Raw genomic sequence first — 24,840 nt, 5'->3', positions numbered from 1 at the left:
AATATTTTCTTTCATTAATTTGATAAATGAAATATCCATAATTCAACGAAGTTCTGAACAAAACTGATTATAAATCTTGGTTAATATTATGAGACCATGGCATGTATTTGGCATATTCTGAAAAATATAGGAGACATTCAAAATATTGGAATTCTGGGAGTCTAAATTTTGAATGCATTTATTTCATCTTTGTGAGATAAAATTATCTATCATGAAGTAACGCATAACTTTTGTTTTGTAACTAGTAGAGACACTTGTAGAAGCAGTATTTTGTCTTAAAGCATAATGAAGGTCAAGGTAATATCTTAAGGTTAAAGGTCAAATATGATGACGTCATTTGCCGAATGTGTCAATTTTTTTCTTAATCATATTCTAAAAAGTCCAAAATATCCGAAATCCTGGGTTGAAATTTTTTTATTTTAAAATATATCAATTGTCTGTATCTTTTATTCATTATATATATATATATGATTTTTTTTCTTCAAAATTTGAATTATACATTTCCTTTTTAAGAAAGTCTAATATGTAGCATTTTTACGTTTAAGATTTACTATTGACGATCCATATGTGTTATCATGTATATCATGGTGTACACAAATAAATCAATTACAAAATATTTTGTCGAGATTTATAGACAAATAGATCGGTTTTATAAAGAGTATTATTAGTTTTTGTAAAAATCTCTCTAGATAATTTTTACACAGGAAACATTCTTATCACGAATGAATGATTTCACACTCTTCTTACTAGGGCCTGATACCCTATACTTGAAACTATGTGGACAAAAATGATAGGATAAATGTCTTTTATATACCATGCACAGTAAAAGGTTTTGTTCCTTAGAACAAACTATTAAAGTTTCAAAAAAATTGAATTTGAGGAAATTTTTTGCGTATATGTTTGAGTTAAACTTAGGTTTCTTCCTGCCAACACTACATATGTGCTTCAACCATTGGATCGAGGTGTGATCAAGGCTATGTACAGAAAGCTGATGATTAAGTCCCTCATCACAAAGATTGACAAGAGCCAATCAGCTGCAGAACTCTACAGAGAGATATATATCCTTGATGCAATCTACTGGATATCCAGAACCTGGTGCTTCAAACGTGCTTCAAACATGCAGGATTTTCCACTATGAAAAACCAAGAAGAATTACACAATACTGGAGATGATGATGAAGATAATGATGATAGCATTCCATTAATTTAACTAGCACAACAACTTCGAGAAATACCAGCTGATTTTGATAGTAACTTCCACCACAGTGTTCCGACAGAAGATAATTCAGACGAGTGGGAGAAAGATCTAGGACCCTAACATCGTGAGGAAACTCCTTAAGAATACATTATTGAAATCTATGATGAGCTTGGAGGAAATTCTGCAGCAATTATGAGACATTCATGACCTATTCTCAGAAGCCTCCATAAAGCCAGCAATTGGAGATCTCATTCTAAATATTGAATATTTGTTTGTGAATAAAAGACCTAAGACCGCCCAGACAACACTGGACAAGTTTTTCAAGTGACAAGTCTGTGACATAAAAGTGTAATTACACGTGTGTTTGATATTCAGCAAGTAAAACCTTTTCTTGTAAAATTCAGTTCTAATTAAATGGAATGTTTTCCATTATTTATGCATTGTAAAAATGTTTAATTAGTGCTATATATTGAAAATAAACATGTTAGTAATTTATTTTGTTTAATTTCCAATAGTGAAATAATAGTCTTTGAACACTATATTATATGGTTCGTGGTATGACAAAGAAACATTTAGTAAATATTGAGATAAAATGTCTCTAAATGCTAAATTCTTGATAAAGCGACCATCCCTCTAAACCGGCGGGGTTTTTTGGGGAGGGGGGAGATTTAATTCCATAAATACAGTTTCGTATACGATTTAGTGCGGATTTTGTACTGGCTGGAACAAACATGCCGACGACATCCTTCAAATTATGTAAATACCTTTAAACAAATGGGAGATTCATGATCCGTGAAATGTCAGTTATGTAAGTTATGATGGCAAGGCGGTAGATAATTCACTTCATGTCAGATAAGGACCGAGTAACCGAGTGCTCGATCAGAAAATCGTGCTAGTAACCGGTTTCTAATAACTGATCAATTTAATAACCCTAATTGAAATGTTCTCCTTTTCCCCCCTCTCTCAGTGGGAAGCGTTCTATAGGACCATTACGAACATTGGTATTCCTCATTGCTTTGATTCCATGTTATGTTACGTGTTTCTTCTTTTCAAACACCAGCTTCATAACTTATTTTATAGTAGGACGTATTTCAAGTTTTGTTAACTTTGATTTTAACCTGTTATATCTTGCCGAATTCTTAACAAAATGAAGGAACAATTCTTCACACATTATAGAAAAAATTAACAAACAATTATCACATTAAAACCACTTTTTCAGAGCTAAGCGTATGTAAAGCGCTTGTATGCATTCCGTTCCAGCGCCTTCTGTATTTCTATCGTAAGCCTCGTCTGCGTGTACCTGACCGGTTTGTAAACAATCAAGGGCAGAGAATTCACTCTACTGAATATAAACGAACACGGTCTTTTATTATCTCAATTAATGAAGAGTCAATATAACGGTACAATAAAATGAAAGAGAAAATTTTAGTTTCATTCATATTTTCAACGCATAGATCTAGGAAATAATGTAACATGTAAAGGATAGCGTGGGCTATCTTTGTTAATATAGTGTTGACTTCAATAATTTACAGAGAGAGAGGGGAGGGGGGGGGGGTTATAAGTAACACCACATGTAATTTCGATACTGTTAGTTTCTTAATTGTTTTTTAATGTAAAGGAATTCAACTAATAACAGTTCATTTGTTGTCATTCTGACGAGATTAACCAAAAGAAAAAAAATACATTTGAAAAAAAATATATAGAATAGGATTCAATCTACTGTTGACAGTGTTTTTTAATGCAGACAGTGTTTTTGATGCAGACAGTGTTTTTGAATGCAGACGGTGTTTTTGATGCAGACAGTGTTTTTGAATGTAGACAGTGTTTTTGAATGCAGACAGTGTTTTTTAATGTTTTTATAAGTATTACAGACAGTGTTTTTGAATGCAGGCAGTGTTTTTGAATGTAGACAGTGTTTTTGAATGCAGACAGTGTTTTTGAATGCAGACAGTGTTTTTTAATGTTTTTATAAGTATTACAGACAGTGTATTACAGATGAAGGATAGGCTGAGCAGGGGGATATTTTATAACGTTGATCCAGATGAAGGAGAGGTTGAGCAGGGCGATATTTTATAACGTTGATCCAGATGAAGGAGAGGATGAGCAGGGCGATATTTTATAACGTTGATCCAGATGAAGGAGAGGATGAGCAGGGCGATATTTTATAACGTTGATCCAGATGAAGGATAGGCTGAGCAGGGCGATATTTTATAACGTTGATCCAGATGAAGGAGAGACTGAGCAGGGCGATATTTTATAACGTTGATCCAGATGAAGGAGAGGTTGAGCAGGGCGATATTTTATAACGTTGATCCAGATGAAGGAGAGGATGAGCAGGGCGATATTTTATAACGTTGATCCAGATGAAGGAGAGACTGAGCAGGGGGATATTTTATAACGTTAATCCAGATGAAGGAGAGACTGAGCAGGGGGATATTTTATAACGTTGATCCAGATGAAGGAGAGGATGAGCAGGGGGAGATCCTGAAGTTATATCTAATCTATATGAACTGGAAGTGCATGTATAGATTACTGTTCTGGCAATCTAGGAATATTTATTGTTTTAAAGAGGCATAAGTCGATTGCTACCATAATGACTAAAACACCTTTACAGTAGAAAGTCACCACTGACATACTTACAATTGATAAATCTTGCAATCATTGACATAATTAAAATTTCTTTTGTTTGTATAGAATTAATGGCAGAAGCATTGTTGTATGAAAGTAAATAATTTGTTGCGAAGAAATTTTACATAATTTTCAATATTTTCGTCCTAACTGCTAATGCCTCTTAAGAATTGCTGAAGACGTACCTGCGACATATGAAAAAATAAATATAAAAATCCAACTTTTCTAAAAACAGCCTACAGTCAACATAACGTCTGGCTAAAAACAAGCATATTTTTTATGCATATCTTCACGCACACTACAATATTCACATTTCCATTTTTTTCCCCATTCGATATCTATACTAATTGTAATGATAGCCATTTCCTCATGAATGCAATGCAGATGTGAACAACATGCGTATGAATCGTGATAAACATAATACGTATATTTAATGGTTGGGAATTCCGACAGAAATGAAAGTAAAATATAAATATAAGAAATACACTTCATTTTTGAAAATCAATATGAGTGAAAATTTTTCGATGGGACATAAAAACAAAGAATCATTTTTGGAAAATACAGTACGTGTACATGTGTGTGAACTACTCCTGGCAGACTTTTCATGAAGCGCGTTAAGTGCTTCATTTCGTACTGTGTAGCGCTTTTTCCGCGGGGTGATAATAATGTCTTAATTTAGCGGTTTGGTATCATGCCACCAAATTTTTAATGGTTAAATTTGCACCCAAATGTGTCTCCTAGCACAATACATGTACGTACTTTCGCAAGAAAGATAAGTTTGTTCTGTTTTATGTAGTACTCTTCAGCTTGGGAGGTAAATAAACTACTGGGTTTATTTTCTGAAAGACAGTAAATGGTAGTTAAGAGTGACTACACTCTTTATCATTTTCTGTTATGTTTTGGACCTCCAAGACTGCCAAAATATACTCCGCTAAAATATTTTTTTTTTAAATCGCCACAGCGTCACAGTTCATCCCATGCACGTGTACAAATGAAATTTATTTCTAAATTGTATAGTTGTATGGATAAGTGTAACTTGTTTGTAAATAATTTATTTATTGCAGTCAAAACCCGTCATTTTGTACACTTGTAGAAACTATTCTAACATACGTATGGATATTTACAAATGCAGTGGCGGATTTAAGGGGGGGGATCAGGTAAATCGTGGTATCTTCTTTAGAAAAATGTACTAAACGATAAAAGAAGCAATAATTTTTTCCACTCCCGGAGAAATAAATTACAAAATCTTTTGATTTCTTGAATTACTTTATTGGGAGAACTTAATTTTTTTCGAAAAACACTTAAAATTTGCGTCAATTTTATTGATTTCACCTTATGAAAAATCATAGAAAATAGTACAAATGACTAAGTAGGAGACATATTTCAAGCCCTATAAAATCTGTAAAATCCAGGAGCTTCCGGGGGCTTCGCCCCCTGGGCCCCCACCTTGGCTTTGCCCTGGACCAACTGGGGGTCTCAAGGCGGCCCCCAGACCCCCTGTCTCATAAAGTGGCGCCCCCCGCAACCGCAATGGCTGGATCCGCCCCTGAAATGTATGGAGAAATTGTAATCATACATTAAAAAATCAACACTTACATAATCTCAAAAAGCTCTTGACTGAAGGTTGAAGTGTTTCGCTCCCCTCTTCAAGTTAAAAAGAAATCACAACAATCGAAGTACAGTGTATATGAAATACAAGTACAGTGTTATGTTTCCATGCTTATAGAATATCTTAATCAATTCACACAATTTTATTCACGGCTCTGTTTTAAGATAAATGCTACGTTTATTAGATGTGGTATAACACTTGTGTCAAAAAAAATTTGCATATGAAACATTGATATTTATGGTTTTGGCATTTATAAGATACATGTAAATAATTCGTCTTAAAGTTATACAATTTCTGATTTTTTTTCTCATGAACACGAGAACATATCAGGCATTTTAAAAAGCATCTATTATGTTGTGCATCAGATCAAGCTACCCTCTCTCTCTCTCTCTCTCTCTCTCTCAGATTGGATATTTGAAACGTCTATAATAGGAAGAAATAATACTTTTCACATATTTTGTACGTGCATTAAAATAAAGAAGGGGAACGGGGGAGTTCCTCTGATTTCCAATACATTTTTAATGTGATACACGTCTAACTGCATTAATGATATTTGCCATGTACATTCACTGTGTTAGGTACTTTTTGCAATAGTTTGTTATCCCTGATCTTGTCCTAAATGGCACCTACCTTACCTAACAACACAAGAATTAACGAATCGATGCAAATACAAAATGACCACGAAGAATCGCGTTTCATCTACAATGTATAATGACACAGCAACTTCATTCACCATTTTAAAGAATATGCAGAAGTAATATATGTAACATTTAAAACCGCTTGTCACTATTGACCCATGTAAATGAGACATTTACGCCTTATTTGATGACCAATTTATAAGCGTGCAATCAATGCATTTGTTAACATTAATTAATGGCTTATATCACAAGTATAAAAACGAAGAACCTACAGTTTTCAACACTCACCTTTGAGCTGGACCAAGGAGGTATGATATTGTCTTTTAAATGCTCTAATTTTTATTTCATAATAATTTTATTCACAAAAAGTGAAAGGGATTGTGCAGTAGCATAGCTTATTTTAGCCCTCTTAAATGCTCTTGAAATTAGAATGGTTCCTATCTAACGCTTTAGAACAGATTATTCTTTTATCATGACTAGATCAGCATAAAATTTTGAGTTTAGTTTTAAATAGTCAGAAATGTTTTCAAAGGTACAAATTGCTTGTTAACTCATAACTTTTGATAGGTTAGTGCAATTCTTTTTATAATGTCTAACTCTAGCAGGTGTTCGTCATGAAGTTGTCTTAACATAATGTCTAACTCTAGCAGGTGTTCGTCATGACGTAGTCTTAACATAATGTCTAACTCTAGCAGGTGGTCGTCATGAAGTTGTCTTAACATAATGTCTAACTCTAGCAGGTGTTCGTCATGACGTTGTTTTAACATAATTTCTAACTCTAGCAGGTGCTCGTCATGATTCGTCATCTGTTCGTGGGTCTGCTGTTCGCCTTCCTTGCTGCCCAGGTGTCGGCTACCTTCTATCCTCCGTACAGAGCAAAATACTATGGCGTCTACAAGCCAGTCAAATTCAGACCGTACTACCGACCCTACCTCAGACCGTACTACTCAATGAAGCGTAAGTCATCCGAGAAAAAAGAGAAGAAAGACAAGAAAGAGGATAAAGACATGGATAAGTGGCGCTACTGGAAACCGTATCCATTTGGACCCTATCCATACAAATATATGAAGAAGAGCAAGGATAAGGATAAAGACAAGGATAAGAAAAAAGACAAAAAGAATAAAGATATGAAGGACAAGAAGGACAAGGAGATGGGAGGTTGGAAATACTGGAAACCTTGGTATCCCAAACCTTATCCACCCTATTATAAAAAGAAGAAAGATAAAAAAGACAAGAAAGATAAAAAGGACAAGAAAGATAAAAAGGACAAGAAAGATAAGAAGAAATCTAAGAAGAAGTTCCGGCCCCCGCCATGGTTTTATCCCTATCCTCCATTTAAAACATACTTTCATTGAGTTAATGTGAAATAGTACTGCATATCAATATAAAAACACAGATCGTCTCTGCTTCTTAGATATAACATACTATGATGAATGTCAGCGTTTGTCAGGAAATTAACAGCTGTAGAAAAGCCTTGGTTATCATTTTGTATCTTCTGCTTAGTCCTTTACTACTATGTGACCCTGCGTTCTGTAGTATTGGTTAGTGCTCTAATAAAGTAATACAAAGAATGTATGTATTTGTTTTATACTGACAATTTGAATTTAGTAATGACGATATAAGAATATAACTCGTTAAGAAAGATAGATGACACTGTACAAATTGCATTTGTATTTTTAAAAAAATCGTATTTTGAACTGTGTGATTCCCATTACTGATGAAGAAAATGGAATCTGTTAAAAACGTCTGAGCAGGTTATATATACATGTATAGGAGATTTGAATAACCAGCAACGTAGCAGTTATATATATATATATATATATATATATATATATATATATATATATATATAAATTAACAAATGAACAGTTAAGTTTGTTAGAAAAAGGTTTGAAGTTTGTGCCCACAAAGAAAAATATTGATTTTACTCAGTTGTTAACGGATTTAAAACATGGTTCGTAGGATGCGTCTGCGTGAATCAAAGAATGAATCTTCATTCAATAATGATGAAAATTTCAAAAATAATAATTTGAAAAAGAATTGGACACCAGAGGAAGGAAGAGATGAATACATTAGACAAGTCAAAGAAGACTTTATCAAAGGTCTAAGTAGAAATTTTTCTAGTAATATTACACGCACCGAAGAAAGGCTATGAAAGAACTACTAACAGATCAAAATATAGTAATAAGACTTGCAGACAAGGGATCTGGGATAGTGGTTATGGATACGGATAAATACGTTGACCAAGTAGAGAATGAAATGCTTAACAGCACATCTTACAGTGAAGTAGAGTGCGATAAAAGCAAACAAATTACCAACAAAATAAAAAAAAAATTAGTTAATGAAATGTATAAAAAAGGACCCATTTCGTCTGAATTAAGACATTATCTACTACCCACCGAAGTAACATCAGGAAAACTTCAAGCTAACCCAAAAATACACAAAAATAACAATCCACTCAGGACTATAGTAATTGGCCGACAACACCCGACAGAAAAGATAGCCGAGTACGTTGAGTCGCAACTTGAGAATGCGAATAGATCCCTTGGTAGTTATGTCCAGGATACTACAGATTTTTTTTTAAAAACTTTCAAGTGTAAAGCAACCATTACCAGATTCTTTTGTTTTATTTTGTATGGACGTGAAAGCACTTTATCCCAGTATACCAAGAAAAGAAGCTCGCGATATCATTAAAATAGCATTACAAGAGCGTCACAAAAAAGAGGTAGACACGGAAAGTATATTAAAAATGTTGGATGCTGTTCTTGACAATAATTTTAGCTTTAATAACAAACATTATATGCAGACTGAAGGGACCGCGATTGGATCAAAACTTGGGCGAAACTACGCTTGTGTTTACATGGGGGGGGGGGGGGGGGCAGATTCTTCTCGAAAAATCAAAACAACTACCATTATTTTATGTACGTTATATTGATGATATTTTTGGCATCTGGACGGGTACAGAAAAAGAACTTAAACAATTCCATAAAACCGCGAATGAAATACATCCAAACATTCAGCTTGACTTACGTCTATCAAACACCAAAATCGATTTCCTTGATGTTACAATCTCAATAACAGACGGAATCCCTTGTACTGACTTATACTGCAAACCCACCGATAAACATATGTACCTTAATAAAACCTCTAGCCACCCCGAATTTACAAAAAAATCTATTCCCTTTGGACTTGGGCTCCGTGCGCGTAGAATTTGTTCCACAGAAGAAGAATATCAAATTCAGCGGATGGAAATAAAGAAAAATCTAAGAAAACGCGGTTATTTGGATAATGATGTAGAAAATGAACTTAAGAAAGTAGATAAACTCGACCGATCAAATCTCCTAAACTACAGAAAAAAGACGAAGCAGGGTAACCGTGTTCCCTTTGTGGTAGACTATTCTAAAGTGATTCCCAATATTCATAAGATTTTTAAAAACTGTCAAAAAAATTCTTGAAAATTCTGACCGCCTCAAAAACGTTTTTAGAGATATGCCCATAGTGGCTTTTAAAAGAGACAAAAATTTAAAAGACATTCTGGTACATAAGAAACACAATAATCTATTTTTTAGAAAAGAACATTTATGCGAGCCGTGTGGTGCTAAAAAGTGTACTTTATGTCAATATGTCATTAAAACCAATCAATTTGAGGACTGCAACGGTAACAAATATCATATCAAAAATTATATCAATTGTAAATCCAGCAATGTAGTTTATGGAGTGTTTTGCAAAAAAATGCAACAAAATTGTATATGTGGGAGAAACTGGGGTAACCCTATACCAAAGGCATGTTTTGAACTTGTGATTTATTAGACGAGAAACTGATGACCCCGTTGCTATTCATTTCTATACGGATTCTCATAGTATTGACGATTATTCTATAATAGGAATAGAAAAATTTTACAAAGATGACATTTATCGTCGCTTTAGAGAAAATTTGTGGAAGAAAAAATTAAATACTTATGTACCACACGGAATAAACAAAAGGGAACATTTTTGTCTTTAATAATTAATGTCTTGTAAGACTTGTATTCAAAGAACGTGTTATAATAACTGATTATAACGATATTGATGTATTTACGATTAACTACTTACTGTAATATTTCTTGTTTGTATTCACTTAGGCCAGTAGTTGACTGCTTTGTGAACATACATTTCTAACATTCTGTTTCATTACTAATACCAAATATCTAATTGTACGCATAGTCATATTTTAGGATGTGTCCACGAGGTCGGGTGAGTATTGTTCATTTTATTATTACGACTCTTACCTTTCTCAAATGTTTTTCGCGCAATATCAACTTTGACGTTTATAATACTTACTAATACCAAATATTTAATTGTATGCATAGTCATATTTTAGGATGTGTCCACGAGGTCGGGTGAGTATTGTTCATTTTATTATTAGACTCTTACCTTTCTCAAATGTTTTTCGCGCAATATCAACTTTGACGTTTATAATACTTACTGTGACGTCATAGTACTTTCGTGTATGTAGTCGTGCGTGACGTTGCTATGAGAGATAAACGATAAACACGACTGAAGAAGACCGGTAACACGGTCGAAATATTTCAACAAAGTGTTTAGAGTTTTTTCTATATATAACTGAAAAGGCTACGACTGCTGGTTATTCAAATCTCAAATTGTCCTTAATTCTTGTATTACATATCAAGGTGTGTTATATGTAATTATCTTGAACATAATTTATGAATATTACTTTACAACAATCGTAATGCATTTAATTTTTTCGCTTATGTTTGTATTAAGTGATGTTCATAATCATATGGTTCGTTATTTGTGTTGTACAGAATTGAAGTACCATAAGATTTAAACATGAAAGTAGGTGTCTCTAATGTGATCCCGCACAGTTCTACCAATTACATCATCAGGGATATCAGCATCATATGTTCTGCTGGAGTCAGTAGTAATCGGGGGCACCTCTGTCAAAATATCCCCCTTCATTAGACCAATGTTATGCAGGATGACACATGCTGTGACCACCCTGCATGCTCGCTCAGGATTTGTTCTTAATCCGCAGTGAAGAGCATTGAATCTTTTTTTTAAAATTCCATACGTTTGCTCTATGGTTACTCTGAGATAAAAAGAAAAATATGTATTACCATAAGCAAACCATATTCTTTTAAAGAATTTTGACTTTCATAAAATGATTATAGAATAGATAATTGCCTAGTTCTGCAATGAGCTGCATTGAACTTCTGTGTGGCCTCTGTCTCTGCTGATAAGTATGGGGTCATCAGATAAGGTTTTAGGCCATACCCTGAATCGCCAAGTAATATCCCCTGAATCTGACCTGTAGATGATAATTCACCTCATCACTGTTGTTATTACATGTAGTTTGCTCAAGTGAGCTTTTTCTTTATCACCAGTTGTTTGTTTGTCGGTAAACTTCACATTTTTATCATTATAGTTCATTTATGTCTTAATATTCTAACTGGAAAGACAATTATATTCTTTTAATTTCTATTTTACAATATATGTTTATTTACCCTACCCCCCCCCCTTCCAATCATTCTCCATGTTATTCATATTGATGTTGATTTGGAGTCATCTCTGTGTTATGTGAATTCATTTTCAATTATGTTGATATCATTTGGGGCTAGGTTTGGGTAAAAAATATTCATGAGCATAAAGTTTGATAAAAATCTTTTTTAAACAGTTTTACATTTGAGCAGTGACAGGCCAAGGTGACTCAGGTGAACGATGTGGCTCATGGGCCTCATTATCATTATATTTACATATAAAATAAAAACTTATTATTCTGTGTGCATATGAGTTTATCACGTACCTTCCTCCAAATATGTGCATAAGGCTGATTCACGGAATATTCTTGAATCATGCACACTGCCTGGCCACTTTGCCACCAAGTCAATTATTTGATACCGTGGATCGCATGTCATCTGTAATTTTATTATAAGAAGTATATGATACTTGTAACTTCATACTATAATGGTTGCATTGCCTCCATAAGCTCAAGTAAATTTTCTTAAGTCATATATGTATATTATAATAATTATATGATTCAACATTACTTGTATGTTGAGGGCATAATATCCTTTCCGACATATATAATCAGCTTCATTTTCTTTGGGAGCCTGAATCTTAATAATAGTCCCATCAGTACAACCCACAACACCTGGAAATCCTAAAACGAAAAAAAAAAAAAAAAACTGAGTAAAGAAAATGTGAACTCGCTGTGATGAATATGCGATTTTTTTTTTCAACTTCTAAAACAATGTTGTCTTTCGTTGATACGCCTATAACAGGCCACATGTACCGTGACAGATTGAGGTTGAATTTTAGTGATTTTGTCCTTGGTGATTTGTGTTTCACAGAATGACAATTAATTAAATGGTATTTAGGTTCAACCCCAGAATTGCCCCATTTTTAAATCATGACAACACAACTATCATTTATCGTGTGCAGTTGTTTTTGAAATATAATGTATTTTACTAATCGTTTTAAAAAATATTTTTATAATATATATAATTTTTAGGGAGAAGTTAAAAGTAATGTGACTGTCATTGACACAATATTTGAATATACGCATGTATACATGCTGCTGAACTCGGGCTCGAATATACGCTTTAATGTAAGGGTCACGGTCACTAGGTACAAGTAGCTTGTATCAGACAACATGGAATTCCCTTACCGGCTATCTTGTGAAATGCTGTCTTGATGTGTATAAGTTCTTCACGGCTTGGAAATTTAATAAAAGTTTTCGCCAACTGGCACAGCAAGTCCGTGACCACTCTTATAGCTCTGCCTGCTGCGCTTTTAGAAACATTGAGAGTGTCACCCACCGTAATATAAAATGATCCCGTGGCAAAAAATCGCAGCGCAACCAAGACTTGATGGAGGGGGTTTAAAGGATTATTCTTAATCCGATTGTTGTGCAACAGATTTTCTTTAATTAAATCTACGATGAAGAAAATGGTGACGGGAAAAAAACGATATCTGTCAAAAATATCACCATCGCTCAACCCCTCTAACGGATTGGACCTGTCAAGGATTCTCCTTGTCCTCACAATCATTGCATTTCTACGACGTCTGCGTTGACGAAGTCGTCTGGCAGCCATTTTGTTGTGAGTAAATACACTTGAGATTTTATTTGAGGTTGCTATTTACCAATCTCGGGGTTTCCTGAGAAATCTCAAATATTTTTCTCAGCTGAGTTCAACATTAGTTTGGTGGCACGCGCATTTGAGAAAATTCTCAAATGTGAGAAAAAACTCATGAACATATCTGAGTTTGAGAAAATATTTATTTGGTGGCACAGTTGGGTGAGAAAAACTCAAATTTTCTGAGAAATCTCAGATTTGAGAAAATCTCAGCGTTGGTGGCCCCCAGGCCTGGTCTTTATCAAGAGACATATATTAATTACGTACACAAATATCGCATACTACACATTTCGAGAAAACAACATATTAATAATCTACATTGTTACATGTAACTAGAATGATATACTGAATACAGAAAGAATAGTTGTTTTCGTTGCAAGTGTGTCTACAATCTCCTACCAGAGTTCCGTGCACTACGAGCACTACAAGACTAGTGTAAGTGAAGCTTGCGTTCACAATGCGACCATTCTCTACCCAGATTTCCGTGCGCTACTCGCACTATACTTCTTTGAACGCTAAGTCAACGACTTTTTACAGAAATCTTGTAAAGGTATCTAATATCCAACATTTATACATGTATATTGGACTATAAATATTTAGTCATATCATGAAAAGCTTTAGCTGCAATTGATGCTTACTGTAAATTGTTTAAAATTGCTGTTTTCTGATCCTAAATTTGGAACTACTTCGTAATATGCATATCAATATAGGACATTCACGTGGTGGAAATTTAATGTAAACATGAAATCAAAAGTAAGGAAGACTGCAGAATTATGATAAACTTGTAAAATAAGAGACAAATAGCTAAATGGTAAAAATGTAAGTGCCAGTATAGGCTATGAAATCAAAGGCCTGAAGGGCCTGAGAGTCGACTCGCATTTCATTGTCAACAAGAATAGGTAATCTTGAAGGAGCAAGATAGTAGTAATCAAGGATGATGAACATCGTGTGTGTGAGTTCGCATAAGCACACTTCTTTTAGCAGGATTTATACTTCATGCATCATGCCTGTGTAAGGTGACTAATTTTGACTAAGTCATGACCACTGCCATTTAAATTACATGTACATATCCAACAGGGATGTAAAAAGTAATTTCTAACTGATGATTGTGCTAAACAATCAATGATGTACAAATGCTAAGAATTGGAAGAAAATCATTATGTAGTCATATAGTACTTTATATCACAACAGAGAACCCTCAAATAAGCATCACAGTGGTTGTAAGAAGATACCATCCAACAAACAAAATGTGTTTGTGAAACACAAATGCCCCCGATAATGGCCAATTCCGAAGATGACCAAAGTCACAAGGACAAATATCTTGGTACCAGTGGACAGATCTTGTCACAAGAAATGCTCATGTGCAATATAAATTTTGCAACCCTTCACCGACAATGGTGACGTCTCCATCAGTGAAATATTCTCGAGAGGGACGTTAAACAATATTCAATCAATCAATCAAACAAAAAGTAGGTCAAACTCCAAGGTCAAGGTCACAGGGTAAAAAATGTTGGCATCCACGGAAAGGTCTTGTCACAAGGAATACTCATGTGAAATATCAAAGCTCTATCACTAACTGTTCAAAAGTTATTAGCAAGGTTAAAGTTTTCAAAAAGTAGGTCAAACTTCAAGGTCAAGGTGCAAAAAAAATTTGGGTACCCACGGAAAAGGTCTTGTCACAAGGAATACTCATGTAGAATATCAAAGTTTTATCACTTAATGTTCAAAAGTTATTAGCAAGGTTAAAGTTTCAGACAGAATGACAGACAGGACAAAAACAATATGCCCCCCGATCTCCAATCTCGGGGGCATAAAAAGTTTAGCAAATCAATTCCTTGAGCTTAAACTTTAGTCAATGTTACAATGACTATGCAGTTGACATCTGTAAGAAACGTCGCTGTTTTTACTGTACTGACTCTCCGTGCATATTTCGAGAGTCTATTCAGCAACTAGTCATAAAATGCTACCATCAAAACAATAAAGAAAACAAGAAATGTTTGTCAAATAATATATACAACAATAACCCCCAGCCCCCCAACGTGGTGCAGAATTGAAAAGGGTTATACACATGCATCATTTAATTGATAATAGTACCAAACCAATTCAAGTCAAGATGTTGAGTGGACAATATCTTCCTATATCCAGAATGGACTGACCCTTAGCCTTTGTACATGTGACCTAAAATAAATAGGAGTCATCTACTCCATAGGATGTGCCATTGTACCAAGTTTGGTGTCAATCAAGCTACTGATTCTTGAAATATAAGAGAGAATATATTGCTATGTCCGTTTGACCCTTGATCTTTAGCAATGTGACCTCAAAATCAATAGGGGTCATCTACTTCTTAAGATGTACCAATGTTCCAAGTTTGATGTCCGTCAAGCAAAGGGTTCTCGAGATATTGAGTGGATAGTATATTCCTATGTCCATTTTGACCCTTGCGCTTTAACCATGTGACCTTAGAATCATTAGGGGTCATCTACTCCTTAGGATACTGTAAGTTGGTTTAATTCCACGTTGTTAAAATTTCAAGATTTGTTACAAGGGTACCAATCGCGATATTATACCAGTGTATTAAGTTTGATGTCTGTCAAGCAAAGGGTCCTCATGATATTGAACGGACAAGTATATTCCTATGTCCATAGTGGACTGACTCTTCACCTTTTGACCTAACAAGAGGTCCACAGGCCTTATCGGTCACCTGAATACTAGTGAAAAGTATCACTACTTCCATGGGCTATGAAATCTAGAAAACATTTTCTGTTCTGGATATCTAAGCTAAATTCTAATGTTCAGCAACAGTATAAAACAAGATGTGTTCTTAAAACTTCACTGCATACACTGATGAAAGGCTTTCAATAATAGGTGTATCAACATTAAAACATCATAATGTATGACTGATTTGGACTCATCCTAAAGTCATAACCCTGGGTTGTGTAATTCACCATTTTTTGTAATCCTTTTCTGCTATTTCTAAGTATGCATTTAGATTTTATACAGTATCAGCAAACTTACACATAAATACTATATATACTAAGCTCTATCCATTTAGTTTCAATTTAGTATCAAAAGCACTAAAGAAAATGTTATTTAAGTGTTTTACACATAAACACTATATAACAAGTTTGGCCCCCACCCTGGGGTCAGAACCCCTACCCCGGGGATCATGAAATTTACAATTTTGGTAGAGGCCTTCCTGCTCTACATCACTATGTATTTAGTTTTTCTTACATGTGTGTGATTGATTGATTGATGGTTTCCGCCACACTCAACAATTTTTCATTTATCTGGTGGCGCCCAGTTTTTATTGGTGGAAGAGAGAACCCAGATACAATGTACCTGGGAAGAGACCACCGACCTACCGAAAGTAAACTGGGAAACTTTCTCACTTACCGGAGCGAGTGGGATTCGAACCCGCGCCGACAGAGGTGAGAGACCGTGTGATTTTGAGCGCGATGCTATAATCACTCGGCGTGTGGTTCTTGAAAAGGATTTTTGAAAATTGGTCAATTTTGGGCAGTTTTTGCCCCGCCTCTAGGGCCCCAGGGGTGCTGGAGTCCTGAAATTTACTATTTATGTCTCCCTTGTCCCAATGATGCTTCATACCAAATTTGAAAAGAATTGGACTGGTAGTTATTAAGAAGAAGTTAAAAATGTTCAATTGTTAACGCACGACGGACGACGACGGACGAAAACCAATTACAATAGGTCACCTGAGTTTACTCAGGTGACCTAAAAATCAATAGGGGTCTTCTTCTACGCATAATCAACCAACATTTGAAATATCATAACGATCAAGTGAATGATTCCCAAGATATTGAGCGAACATGTGGTCTGCCGACCGACAAGTGCAAAGCAATAACCCCATTTTTCTTTGAAAGTGGGCATAAGTAATTATATATATATATAGGAAATGAAAAAACAAAGTAATATATGTCTAAACATTTACTGTTTGGCGTTGTTGGTCGTGGCATAATATATAAACAGCAATGGATCGCCAAGCAGGGCAGACCCAACAATCAAGTAACAACACAATACAGAGCAAAGCATCATACATTTTTTACTGTCCCGGGTTTACCGCAAACAGTTATTTACCTTTAAGCTCATTAATGTTTTTCCATACAAAAGTTTTGAACACTTTCAAATATAGCAAAGGAAGCATAAAATAAGCAGCACAAATTCAAGCAGCATTTGTTTGATCCGGGTTGACCGCGAGCAATGAAATAAAATGTAATTATCAACATTATAACATATCGTGCCAATGTTCACAGTTCAATTTTTGTTTTCAAAATATAATACACAGTCAGAAGCACAAACTTGACACATCAGTTGAATGGATGAGCGTAAATGTCTTCAAACGAGCTAACCTTGGACTTTAGTTTCTTCCATTAAAGATGCCACGACAATACACGGAATGCAGCAAAAATTGTAGGATGTTGTGATGTTCTGAAACAAACAAGCAAGAGAACCAAGAGCAGTACCTATTCAAATACACAACAACACTGCCCTTAATTAATGGGTAGGGAGGGATGGGGTTTAAAAGAAATTAAGCAGGATAGCGATTTTTTTTTTTTTAATTTTCAAGAGCTTAAATTGTATGCTACCTTTCTGTTTGAAGAGCACATAAAAAAGGATGGGTATACCGAACCCGATCGGGTAGGCCAAACCCGAGCCAAAATACAGACATTTCCTCATAAGATAAAGGCATCTATATTATAATTATATAGATGCTGTTGTTTACAGAATCCCATATACAGTCACATGAATTTAGAAATATGGCTGAAATGGGTTTCCGTACTTCGGGAAAAACGTAAATACTGACCATTACAATGACATTAACCGGCTTCCAAAAAATTAAAATCCGAATAATACATTATGCTTATTAATTTACACTTGTATTTAACCAAATATGATACGCACTTTTTAATTTTTTTATGAGAAGGGACACATACTACATACCACTAAAGGTTTTTGACTCATTTTGTTTTAGTCAATGCAATGTACACTTAATTTTTCGCCGCATTGTTTACCTATCTAAATTATCTTTCACCCTGTAACTAATTATTATGAAACGGCCAATTAAAATTTATCATCGTGCATTTCTATAGCTGCCATGATACTATGATACCGTGACTAGCACATGTTTTGTGTACACGTCCTTTGTCACTTGATTTTGTCAGATTTCTGCATGTTGCACGTTTTTCATGGGTCTGGGAATCTGCGATTACTTTTGAGTTTTAACTTTCCTTTTGCAGTAAACGACTGCTGTACTTACCCATCTAAATGCGGCGAAATTTTAGAGGGTTATGTTTGAATTATTCATTTAGTACCAATTAAATTACTGGCTTTGATTATTGATATGTTTTTAATTACCGAGGGGGGTCGTTAAATCGCACCTTGGTACGTCATTTTTCGAAGCTTGGGTGATGTTTTGATTGAAAGGTGAAGATAACGAACAGTGATCAATCTCATAACTCCTATAAAGGTGAAGATAACGAACAGTGATCAATCTCATAACTCCTATAAAGGTGAAGATAACGAACAGTGATCAATCTCATAACTCCTATAAAGGTGAAGATAACGAACAGTGATCAATCTCATAACTCCTATAAAGGTGAAGATAACGAACAGTGATCAATCTCATAACTCCTATAAAGGTGAAGATAACGAACAGTGATCAATCTCATAACTCCTATAAAGGTGAAGATAACGAACAGTGATCAATCTCATAACTCCTATAAGCAATGCAAAATAGATAGTTGGGCAAACACGGACCCCTGGACACACCAGAGGTGGGATCAGGTGCCTAGGAGGAGTAAGCATCCCCTGTCGACCGGTCACACCCGTCGTGAGCCCTATATCCTGATCATAAAACATTGAACGCTCGCATCGGCTATTTAATTGATATGAACTTTAAGCAGAGAAAATATTGAGTCTGTTAAAACTTTACTGCTACAAACTCTCATGCTTTGCTGAAATTAACATTATTTCCCCAAAAATACTGCTATGTAGTGTGTATAAAGACAAGATTGCCGTTTTCTTAAAAACAAATTTGCTGCACTGTATACAAATTCTAGTGGATGCTTTTTTTTGAGAACCTGCATTATTCCCACAAAGATTTCTCGTGAAGTTAAATGCGACTGTACACACGAATAATGGTATTTCCACAATTTACAGGCCCCAAAAGGGAATGCATATTAAATATATTCGGAAAAATATGGTAAATGTGATTATCTATATCTGACTGTAGAATAGTCTGAAAGCGAAAACATAACAAACTGAACGTGTGTTCCTCGTCTCACCCCGGTAGATTCTCGCAGAAATAGTCACATGGTTTAGGCTTTGACACACTTTCGAAGAGGCCTCGACGGGGAGTATGATCGGTCGTAATAGACCAATACCATTTTCAAATATTTACTATGCTTTTCCAACCTAAGAAAGTGAGCTATTACTTTCTTTACTATAAAATATTTACTTACAAGTTATTTGTTTCATGTTTACGAATCTATTTTTGTAGTTGATATATTTATACACACGTATATCGCATGTTTAATGTACAATCGCCTGTTACACTTATTGACTTAATTTGCTTACATCATGTATTCATGCGCACTATGTTTAGTTTCTTTAAACGTATTGAGGGGACTCATTTAAATTACATTGTTATAAGAATGTCAACAAACATGTATGATATGTCTTCAAGACCTAATGAAGCTGTTCAAAAAAGCAAATGAAAATGTTTTGAAGATCTTTGTGCGCGGGATTTATTTGCTGTCAGTGTAAGAATAAACAAAAAGTTTGTGAGCCGCGATAAATCCGCACGCCGTTGACAACAAGGAGCATCTCGCTTCGCGAGCCGACTCAAAAAGAGCCTGATATATCACCTATTGTCAGAACTTTTAAAGGGAAAGGAAACGAGAATGACTGTTTATTGCTAGTGCCTTCGGGCGATAGCATATATATACGTTAGAGTGTTTTTGCAGCTAATGCGCATGCTTGGGTGTCATAGTACGGCATTCTGGGAATTATATATAACAGAAGTCTCGAATTCTATTTTACATTTAAATCCCTGATGATTATAAATTTTTACACGAGTCGAGTAATAAATATGTGCGAAAAACAAGAATTTACAGGTAACTATCTGATTTTTATTTTGCGAGCAAATTAGAAGATGTGTTCCACGTAGTTATATTCTACAAGTAGCCTAAAATACTTTGATTTGTTTTACATGAAAGCTCGTACATGTACTTGATTATTTTAAACACAAGATTAGCAATAATTAATGCAGCTAATCTTCAAATTTTAACTTCATTCGCAGAACAACAAGCAGAATACACAGTTCACGATCGCTCGATATAGCCTCGACTAAAAATAACTTCTTAATAGAACAGCAGGCTATGTTCGAGTATGTATACGCGATACACTTGTCCGCACTTGTGTTAGCGACTTAAAAAATAACTCCTAATAAGCTCTCCATGACGATGCGCGGGAAAATTTCTGTTCTTCATCAGTTTCTGTAAAGTTACATGGTAAAAATTCTTGTAAGTAATTCAAAATACTGTGATTGAACTTTTTAAATGAATTAAACATTTCTTATAATCTCTACTTCCATAGTAGATAAAAGATGGCGCTAGTGGTCTAAGGTAAGCTTGTATCATGTGATATATATTGTCACGTAATTCCAAGTGTTGACAGAGGTGTTGCGTAACGCGCCCTCTGATGAGAAAATGTAAAGCGACCTCTGGAAACTTGTGAAAACTTCCAAAACAACGTGATTGTGGGAAGATAATGATTTAGAGTGATTAAGTTTTAAAAAATTCGTACCAATGGGAATTCGGATAAGGAAAACAGTGCCGAGAACGAAAAACAAAAATAATAACAATATGATTACCACAAGAGCACGATTAAAATACCAAATCAACACAACCAATTAATAAACAAATGAATCTCACACTAAAATCAACAATCCAAAAGGTGAGTGGGAGAGGAGTCTAGAGGAAACATACTGTGTTAGTTTTCATTTTTTTTCTTGGTCAAACAATATCAAAACATAGAGAGCCATATAAATCCGTACTTATGAATATTTATAAATCCGTACTTATGAATATTTATAAATCCGCACTTATGAATATTTAAAATAACGTTTTATCATAGTGTAGAAATCTAAAGATGATATACTAATAGTGTTCTACTTTTGAAGGTCAATACATTTTTTTCTCCCCCCCCCCCTCCTCCTCCTCCTCTTGCAATCTTGAGATCAGAATAGGAAAATTCGTACTTGAAGTAATGATTTGTAATGTTTTAACATAATTTGGAAGTTTTGATGGTCAAACAACAGTCACAATTTTGGAAATACTATGACTAAAATAAGGAATTTAAGGTCAGAGTCTTGCAACGAGGGAAACAATGTATCAAGTACTGAAAAGGCCAAAAACTAATTTTCGACGCAATCCGCGTCTTTATCAAGAGACATATATATTTCATAAACAAATATCACACACCACGAAAAATCGACATAGATAGATAGATAGATATAAGCCCGAAAACCCAACAACACCCTACTTTCTTAAATGGCGGATCTAATAAGATACAAGGCCAGCAAAGAACTTTATAAAAGCACTGAAAAGGCCACGACACTGTTGGTTACTTAAAACTCAAATTTTCGACGAATCCCGCGTCTTTATTAAGAGACATATATTACATAAACAAATAACACACATCACGAAAAACGACAAGTATCAATAAACTATATTGGTAACAAGAATAATACACTGTTGTACTGGGTGATAAAAATGGTGCTTTGTTGTAAAGCGTGTTTACTGACGTCAGATGGTGTAGAGAGTTTGTACCATGGTCGGGTCGGGATGAAAATAGAATTATTCTTGAAATTGCAGAAATCAGATAAATTTAGAGGGAAAACTTCCAAAACAATGTGATTATGAAGTCAAATGGTGGGAAGATAATGATATGGAGTGATTAAGTTCTAAACAATATTTGGTAGTCCGTACCATTAATGCTTCGAATATGGTAAATAGTGATGACAACGAAAAATAATATGATTGCCAGAAGAACACGATTAAACAACAAAGTCACAGATCTCGCATTAAAATCAACAATCCAAGAGCTGAATGGGAGAGAAGTCTAAGGATTGACCTTGAAGACTAGTATATCATTAATATATGATATATAATTAATATATCATCTTGAGACCTCTAAACTATGTTAAAACATTATTCTAAATTAACATAAGTTCGAATTCGCATAGATCTTTATGTTGCGATATTAGAATTTCTAGAATGCGGCTTGAATTTGTCTGACCTTGAAAAAAATATATTAGCTTGAAAAAGATAATACAGTATCTTTTTCCTTAGACTTCTCTCCCATTCACCTCTTGGATTGTTGATTTTAATGCGAGATCTGTGTCTTTTGATTGACTTTGTTGTTTAATCGTGTTCTTCTGGCAATCATATTATTTTTCGTTGTCAGCACTATTTACCATATCCGAAGCATCAATGGTACGGACTACCAAATATTGTTTTGAACTTAATCACTCCATAGCATTATCTTCCCACCATTTGACTTCATAATCACATTGTTTTGGAAGTTTTCCCTCTAAATTTATCTGATTTCTGTAATTTCAAGAATAATTCTATTTTCATCCCGACCCGACCATGGTACAAACTCTCTACACCATCTGACGTCAGTAAACACGCTTTACAACAAAGCACCATTTTTATCACCCAGTACAACAGTGTATTATTCTTGTTACCAATGTAGTTTATTGATACTTGTCGTTTTTCGTGATGTGTGTTATTTGTTTATGTAATATATGTCTCTTAATAAAGACGCGGGTTGCGTCGAAAATTTGAGTTTTAACCCTTCGGTAGCATCACAGGGCCTCAGAGGCCCGACGAGTTGCAAAATCGCTTTAACTTTTTTATTCGGAACAATTATGACTTGGCCCTTTATGTATTATCCTAAATATACTCCAGAAAGGCAATGATAATGTCATTTTGCCAAAATAATATTTACATCTGGAAATATACACACTTATTTCTAAACATCCTCTGATTGCAATGTCGGGCTTTGAAGGCCTGGACCCTTCAAAATAAGTTATTTTCATGAAGTAATGAAATAGCTTGATTGAAATGTATCTAGTCATTTTACACGAGAAAGATGCAGCGAAACATTTTTGAGGCGTTTGGTGATATTTGAAATGATGAACTTGAAGGAGTTTCTGATCATTACAGCGAGAGTAGTGAATCTGATCCTGATTTTGTCCCAGATAATGGACCAGATACATCCCCGTATGTAGCAATATTCCATCATCACCTGCATATGGTGTTTATATCTCTCACCTGATTCGATATGCAAGAGCTTGTTCTGCGTATGGTCAGTTTTAAATCGAGGCAATCTACTGGCACACAAGTTGATGGTACAGGGATTTCAATAGTCTCGTTTAAAGTCAGCATTTCGCAAATTCTATGGTCGTTATAACGATCTAGTTTGCCAATACAACCTATTATTGGGTCAAATGCTGTCTGTAATGTTTCATACCGATTGTTACACCTTTCGTGACACACTGGTTTTGACTAAGGATGACTGTGTTTACCTGATCAAGATATAGGGCACAAGGAGGGTGTGACCGGCCGAGAGAGGATGCTTACTCCTCCTAGGTACCTGATCCCACCTCTGGCGTGTCCAGGGGTCCGTGCTTGCCCAACTATTTATTATGTATTGCTTATGAGATTGATCACTGTTCGTTATCTTCGCCTTTTACCAAAGAATAAGCCAGAAATAATCAACTATTACAACATGACAAACAGGGGTGTTGATTTTATGGATCAAATGGCCCATTTGTATACAACGAATAGGAGAAACAAGAGATGGTATATTGTTGTATTCATGAACATGCTCGAAATCGGCAGGATCCGATAGCAGCATACCTTGCGTGGACCATAGTCTGTAAGGGCCTAGGCTTCGAAGACCCGGTATTGCAATTAGTGCGTTTTTAAAGAAATATCATAAACAGCAAGAGATTAGACAATGTCACGATGGATGATAATTTTATTAAGTTATGTACGATAAACTGGGAAATGAGTTCAGTGTGTAACAAATAAGATAATAAAATTTATTTCGATTTCAGTTGACGATTATAAGCAAAATTCTATTTTGTGAAAATTGTCAAAATATCAATATGACATTTATGTTCGATATTTTCTTGACAGAAAGAAATATATTGCACAAATTTATCACAAGAAGTCGGTAAGGGTTCAGGCTAGATACACATAAAATAAAAACAGTCTGTCAATATATTTTGGGGTATTATGATCAAAATTTCTACTATCGGGCTTCAAAAACCCCTTCCTTCCTGCAATCAGTGTGATTTTTTTTATCCTGCTACCGAAGGGTTAAATAACCAAGAGTGTCGTGGCCAATTTTCAGTACCTAGTTGTTATTATTTAGTGCTTTATATATTAATTAATTGATTATCACATGTATCGTTTAGATCCTAGGGGTAAACGTAAGGTTGGGTGTTATAATTGTTTGTTTGTGCTTTATATATATATATATAAACTGGGAAATGTATATATATATATATATATATATATCCAAATTGTGTTTTTAAAAA

The 24,840-nt window shown here is 34.8% G+C and overlaps 2 protein-coding genes across 2 annotated transcripts; one reads left to right on the top strand and one right to left on the bottom strand.

The window, feature by feature from the left end:
- The first annotated feature begins 6,348 nt into the window (after positions 1-6,348).
- LOC125661603 (uncharacterized) lies at positions 6,349-7,634 on the top strand. Its single transcript, XM_056147038.1, has 2 exons — positions 6,349-6,380; positions 6,858-7,634. Exon 2 carries the CDS (start codon positions 6,867-6,869, stop codon positions 7,425-7,427), a length of 561 nt encoding a protein of 186 aa, XP_056003013.1. The 5' UTR covers positions 6,349-6,380; positions 6,858-6,866; the 3' UTR covers positions 7,428-7,634.
- Positions 7,635-11,237: 3,603 nt separating this feature from the next.
- LOC130049618 (putative nuclease HARBI1) lies at positions 11,238-12,243 on the bottom strand. Its single transcript, XM_056147471.1, has 3 exons — positions 12,120-12,243; positions 11,876-11,987; positions 11,238-11,380 (listed from the first exon to the last, which is right to left on the bottom strand). Exons 2-3 carry the CDS (start codon positions 11,985-11,987, stop codon positions 11,238-11,240), a joined length of 255 nt encoding a protein of 84 aa, XP_056003446.1. The 5' UTR covers positions 12,120-12,243.
- Positions 12,244-24,840: the final 12,597 nt, after the last annotated feature.

The sequence above is a fragment of the Ostrea edulis genome, chromosome 8 (assembly GCF_947568905.1).
Source record: "Ostrea edulis chromosome 8, xbOstEdul1.1, whole genome shotgun sequence".
Lineage (NCBI taxonomy): Eukaryota > Metazoa > Mollusca > Bivalvia > Ostreida > Ostreidae > Ostrea > Ostrea edulis.
This window is presented reverse-complemented; position numbering and strand designations above follow the sequence as displayed.

What these genes read in the sequence shown, in the direction of transcription:
- LOC125661603 (XM_056147038.1), top strand. Translation starts at nt 6,867, where the DNA reads ATGATTCGTCATCTGTTCGTGGGTCTGCTGTTCGCCTTCCTTGCTGCC.
- LOC130049618 (XM_056147471.1), bottom strand. Translation starts at nt 11,987, where the DNA reads ATGACATGCGATCCACGGTATCAAATAATTGACTTGGTGGCAAAGTGG. An exon ending in ATGCACATATTTGGAGGAAG is followed by an intron (nt 11,381 to 11,875) that starts GTACGTGATAAA and finishes TATCATCTACAG; the next exon opens with GTCAGATTCAGGGGATATTA.